Source organism: Thalia democratica, chromosome 9 (assembly GCF_965202585.1).
Source record: "Thalia democratica chromosome 9, ktThaDemo2.hap1.1, whole genome shotgun sequence".
NCBI lineage: Eukaryota > Metazoa > Chordata > Thaliacea > Salpida > Salpidae > Thalia > Thalia democratica.
This window is the reverse complement of record NC_139173.1, coordinates 39,735,155-39,741,482: the sequence shown is the minus strand read 5'-3', so window position 1 is coordinate 39,741,482 and position 6,328 is coordinate 39,735,155. Positions and strand designations below refer to the sequence as shown.

At 25.3% G+C, this 6,328-nt stretch overlaps 1 protein-coding gene across 1 annotated transcript in view; it reads right to left on the bottom strand.

The window, feature by feature from the left end:
* The window catches only part of LOC145845254 (putative E3 ubiquitin-protein ligase HERC1), a 61,716-nt gene that overhangs the window by 26,263 nt on the left and 29,125 nt on the right, over nt 1-6,328 (bottom strand). Inside the window, exons 29-42 of the mRNA XM_082952679.1 lie at nt 5,918-6,053; nt 5,484-5,564; nt 4,559-4,666; nt 4,183-4,296; nt 3,903-3,990; nt 3,422-3,563; nt 2,976-3,115; nt 2,299-2,429; nt 1,782-2,004; nt 1,471-1,650; nt 992-1,164; nt 793-880; nt 406-568; nt 3-34 (exon numbers count right to left, since the gene is read on the bottom strand). Coding sequence (XP_082808805.1) covers nt 3-34; nt 406-568; nt 793-880; nt 992-1,164; nt 1,471-1,650; nt 1,782-2,004; nt 2,299-2,429; nt 2,976-3,115; nt 3,422-3,563; nt 3,903-3,990; nt 4,183-4,296; nt 4,559-4,666; nt 5,484-5,564; nt 5,918-6,053 — 1,799 coding nt within the window. The remainder of the gene's footprint in view (nt 1-2; nt 35-405; nt 569-792; nt 881-991; nt 1,165-1,470; nt 1,651-1,781; nt 2,005-2,298; nt 2,430-2,975; nt 3,116-3,421; nt 3,564-3,902; nt 3,991-4,182; nt 4,297-4,558; nt 4,667-5,483; nt 5,565-5,917; nt 6,054-6,328) is intronic.

The window sequence follows — 6,328 nt, the reverse complement described above, 5'->3', positions numbered from 1 at the left end:
GCATTAGTTCTAGTTCGTTTCCTTCGTCTTGATTCTGAAAGAAAATGTTTAAAAAATTTTATTCGAGTTTTTAATGAATAATTTGAATACCACTGTAGTTAAACGACTTAAATTAAATAAGTATGGCACTATCAAAATAGCTTAACAATGTTGGAACAATTTACAGTAATAAATTTATAAGCTTTGTTTTTGATAGAACTTAATTGTTTAGCTAATCAAATTATTGACAACCACACATATTTATAAAGCTTAGAGTCGTTGCTTGTAAATATGCGTAAAAGTAGTCAAGTTCTTTAAGCGAGTTAGTAGTTTATAAGTTTTTGTATAGCTAGATTTAAAAAATAAACTTTTTGTCTAGTAAAGCAATCAAATAATTAATTTTGAATACACCTACAAATAACTAACAGTTTCGTCAATAGTAGTGACATTTTCATCAACATGGTAAACCTCACAAGTTTGCAATTCATCATTAACTCTTTCTTTTTCAACAGATGGGAGCGTCAACCAATGAGATCTTGCTATTATTGCAAGTAATTCACCAACTACCTCACTTGCGAAGTCTATTGATCTGAAAAAGATAGCAGATTTTAAGTTTAATAAAATTAGACTAATTTAAGCCACTAGACTTTTCACAGCTCAGTAAACTTTAGGTGTAAGGTATTTTATTATTTAAAATCTGAAAAAGTAGTGCAAAATATTGTAAACATTGTTTTAATCTAAACATTTTTTAGAAAATATAAGCTAAATATTTCTATGTTATAATAGGTTTTCTATATTTAAAATTCAACTAACGAATTTTGTTCTGATAGAGTTGGTAAAACATTCTTCAGTAAATTGACTGCCAATAATCTTGTCCTCAAATTTCTTACTACTGGTAATCCTGTTAACAATAGTTTCATTTAACTTACTTTCATATTATTAGTTTTTTGTTGCGTTGAAATTATTCTTTATAGAAATGATACTTATCATTATGAACAACTTTTTAATAAACCTTGTGAGTTAGTCTGTCCTGCTATTTGTAGCAATGTGTTGATCCACTGTTTTGTGGCATACATCTCACAAATGTGTTGTGACGATAACAATAACCTCACAAACATCATATTGCCACCTAGTGTTTGCTCCATTTCCCGCCTCGCTCCAACACTCAATCCACCAGGTGCGCTGCTAAGAAGTAACATTAAGTTCTTTTATCAAATAGTAAACTTTTCGTTAAAAGCTATTTTGAGAAAACTTTGAAGATTTCTTTTGACACAACTCTCAATTTAAAATGAAGATATTGTAAGCTGAAAAATTTATCATTAGTAACAATAGAAAAGTTGTACTCATTCTATTCTAAATTTGTAGCAAAAACTCAATTTTATAAGTTTCAACTTCAATTTTTTTTATTACAAGTTTAATTGCATTATTTAGTATACAAAAGATATATTTATCAATGCAATAAAATGTATGAATCCTATATTAATTTAAGACCGTTTATTGTAGTTCTTATCAACGTTCCACATTTGAGTGAAGTCTTCTTCTTTGTGGAGATTGAGAGCTGACTTATCCGCAACAACGCCCCCTAGTGAGCGGAATATTGATTGGAGAAAAGCCAATAAAACTGAAACCACAGATTTCACCACTGAATCATCTACTTCGTTTATGTGCAAACTGAAATCAAAATTTTGAAAATATGCTATATAGTTTTTTTTTAAAGAAGTTCAAAGTATTAATTTATAAAACTTCTTTAAAAAACTTAATATTTAATCATGAAACATTAAATCAAATAAAAAATGAAATACCTGACGGATGTAGCAATGGATCTGAAAAGATTCTTGGCGGCCAGTCTGCTAGTAGTGAGCAGTCTCTTGTAACTGAGATCGTTCGAAAACACACTTGTGGATTCACAAAGATGCACGATCGATGTGATCACTGAAGAGTCGATGTTGGGAACGTCTGATGGGGTCAGTTTGAGGGAGCCCAGCGCGAATAACGTCGTCACTAGCAACCGTAACTTGCCCCAATCTATGAAGAGTAAAAATTATATATGTTTAAAACTATAATTTAAGCTAATTTGTTAAAATATATAATGCTTATTTTAAACATGTTACTTATTGATAACTTTTAAAGAACTCTTTAACGTAAAGCTTACTTGAATGTTTACTACTTTTAAAAACATATAGTAAACTGCTTTAAATAAACATTGCTTTATTAAATTTAAATTATTAAATTGTAGCGAATAAAAGCTAAACATGCAACTAAAGTAATTTTATAAAAATCTTATTTAAATGGTATATTTTAAATTATATTAAAACTTACCGTTATTAGTTTGCACAGCGTTATTGAGATTATGGCATAATATTTTTCTGAGATTTTCCATTTGTAATTGAATATTTCTTTTATCAATTAGCTCAGCAGCACATACACTATCGTCACAAGATGATAATATACTGTTATTAAAAAATTATCAACTTAAAATAATAACTAAAAAAAATCCTTAATGTTATAGCTATAGAAACTTATATTATTTACTGATATGGAAATTTGACACTTACATATGTTACGAACCTATAAAACTCATGTGCTTTTAATTAGAACTTTAAATAAATGTTGTTACTACTTGCTAGCACAAAATGATCTGACTAAAACAGAACTCCCTAAAATAAAAGTTTATCTAACATTCTAGAATATTAAGTTGTTATATTTTCATTCATACTTAAAGTAAATCATTTTATAGTATTTAAGTAATATCAGTAATGTTTAGTACTTTAATTGAAATCAAAGTAAGTTACAATTATATGCAAAGCTTTATACGTTAATTTACAATAGTAAAAAATTTTTAATAATTCATTCTTCTTATTTATATATCTACCTTTAAACAGAACTTTTAAAAGTATACTGAAATTGTAAGTATAACTTAATATATTCTTTGTTATACACTAGAAATTTATTTTTTTAAATCGATATATAGTAATAACAAATAAAAGGTAACAAACTTGACATTAGTGTGTTCTTTAGAAACAGGTTGTAAAGTAAATAAACCAAAACATCCCGACATTAGTTGTAGGTAAACTGATGGTAGTAGTTCTTCATTTGATAATAATTTACTTATTTCTTCTAATGCAAATGCTCTGTCCTGTAAGTATGGTGTAAACGTAAATTTTTTAACTTATTCAATGACTTTTTTAATCATTAGATAAAAAAATTAAAAATTTACATTCAAATATTTAAAAGCACAAGTTAAAAAAATCAAAATCAAAAATTTTACAGATTACTTTTCAAGTTTTACTTGTTTTTTATATAACTTTGTAGTATAACCATTAATAATTATAAAAAATGTAATTTGGTTTAAACTAAAAGTAACATCTAAAATTTCTCTTAAAAGTTTATATCAAATGTAAAGGTATAATATACTATTTATTAAACAATATATGATACAAACTTTAGCGGTTTTTTGTTGTTGAGCGATAATTTTAGTGATAATTTGATAAGAACATTTTGTTGGTAGAATTTTATTTGTATTTTCATTGTTTGCTTTTCTATGCATATCTGGTAAACAGAACTCCAATATTGATAAACATGCTCTGGAAAAAGATAAATTTGAAAGTTGTTTTAAAACTAGTAATATATCTTAACTATGTTATCTTCAATTACTAAATATTTGTATTAAAATTGGTTTTTAATACTATATTGTTTCTGTGTGAATTTTTCAAATCATACGTATTATTTATGTTTTATATGTCAGAATATGCTATTGAAATAAATGTTAAAAGTTTGTAAAGTATGTTAGAATTGATTGACAAGGAAAAAGTACAGTCAAAAAATAAATAAAACGAAAAGTTTTAATGCTAATATAATTTAATGCAACAATTGTTTACAAAATACTCTCTGTTGCCAAATAGCGGACAACTTTTTAAACTAACTTTCCATTCGGAACTCCATCGTTTAACTCAACACTTCTTTCCATTAAGCTCTGCTGAGATAATTTACTCTCGCTAGCTATTTCTTTACCTAGCACAACAAAAAATAGTTTTAAAAGCTACTTCAATAATTTATAACAACTAAAAGTTTTTTATTACAACTTTTTTAAGACTAAATTAGATACCGTATGATACAAGATATACATATATATATATATATATATATATATTTCAATTATGTCTATTGTTTATACAACTTATACTGATAAGATTGTCAAAAAACCTTGCATATTATCATTATGGAGACTTGTTCTAGAGTTTCCAGGAGTTAAAAGAGTATTTTCATCATTTGTGAATCTCAAAAGATTGAATTTGCTACCACTCTCAACAGGAGAGTCTAAAATGTTTATTGTAAAGTTTAAATAAGTTATTCAAATAAAAACTATAAGTAATTCAACTCGTTTACATATTCTATGAATTGAAAAGTTCTTAAAAGATCTAATAGGGAAGGTTATAATATGAATCCTTATAAATATATTTGAAAAATAAAAGTTTAATAAGTCCAAATTTTCTTATACAAACAATTTCAAAAAGTTATAGTTTTCTAAACAAAGTTAGTGCTCATCTACTTGTAAGAGTTTGAATTATAAAAATCTAACCATTGGCATCAATTTTGTTATTGGCAACGGCAAGTAGTAGAAATGCGCTCCTAGTGATCAAATTTCTGCAAGTTGATTCGTATAATCCTCCACTAGTGTCGCCCTTGCCTGTAAACAAGTTTATTTTCATAAAATTTGATATGTTATAAGTTTAAAAATTCAGTAATTTGTTTAAGAACTGTAACATTAGTTTGTTTAAAAAGATATGGAACAAATTTCAAGTGCACTACCTTTACATTAAAACTGTAAGTTAGATGTAAGTTTAGATTATAGAAAAAATAAAGTAAAATAAAACATGGTTGTGGGTAATGTAAGTTGAGTATTAAAAGTTATTTCATATTTGTAGATCAATATATTCAAATTTAACTGTAAGCTCAACTTTTTTTTTATAACATTATCAAACAACCACCACTGTTTGTAGTTAAACTTATCAAATCACACAAACATAACCAAAACTTTCATTCATTATTAATTCACGAACCAAACATCACACCTATAGTTTTACACAAGCTATAATAAGTAATGTTATCTCAAAAACTATAATATGTTATTAGTTTATATAAATATTAATTTAATTACTTTGTAATTTTCATATACTTTTAAAAATAGTATTAAAGACATTAATGACATTTTAATTTTAACAAACCTAGCTATTTAGCTACCTTTATACTTCTGTAAATTAGTGTTTTGCAACTTAATATCTGTGGATAAATCAAAAGATAATTTTTGTAATTACAAACTTTTTTTTCTCAACATTTAAACACATAAGCTTTAAAAAAATGCCTAAAATAAATTACCTCACTTTTACATATGCCTTTGACAGGTATATGAGAAAACAATAGATTTAGCCTAATTATATATTAGTAAACTCAGAACAAATTGTAGAACACTAGTTTATATGTAATATACTTTCTAATTTACAAACTTTCTTTGGATTTAGTCGGAGTATCTGAACTTTGAGAATCTTTTCTACCTTTCGATTTCCTTGGAGTAAAAAATTTGAACTCTGCAATAAGCATGTGTCAACACAAAATAAGCAGTGAAAGCTAAGCAATAATCAAAAATAATTAGAAACAATTTATATAAATAGCTAAAATATAACAATTAGTAATATTTTTTACAGTTTTCAACAAAAATAGTATATACAGAATTTGACTAAAAATAACACCAAGCATTTAGTAAATGATTTTGTGTAAAAAAGCTAAGCATAAAAAAAGTTCAAAATAATATTGTTATATGCACCGAAAAAATAAAATATTATTTTATTAAATTAAACAAAAGTGTAGTTAGAATTTCACTTCATGACTAAAAATATAATAGTTACAAAGTATCTATAATCAAATTTTATCAAAAACAAACGTTTATTATTGGATTGTTCATCAATATTTCCAGTTTCTTTAGAAGAAGTTGCTTCACTGGATTTTTCCTTTTCTTCATTTAAATCTTCATGTTTTACATTTGATTGAAGTCTCAGTGATAACAGAAATGTACGAGCCTTTAATTTAGTTATAAAGTTTTTTAGAAACTTTGTGTTTTTTTTGAATTTGACTTAGAAAATATTCAAAAATATATATTGCTTATTTTGTATTCTTTGTACTACAGAAAAAGCAATATTTCTTAAAGTTACAAATTCTGTCTTTAAAATTACAAATTCTTCTTAAAAAACTTAAAGAACTTCTGTCTTAAAAAAGGACTAAATTTTTAAAATTAAATATTTAAGTACTTAATTTATACATTAAAATTAAATAAATTGACTTTTAAAGTCATTTA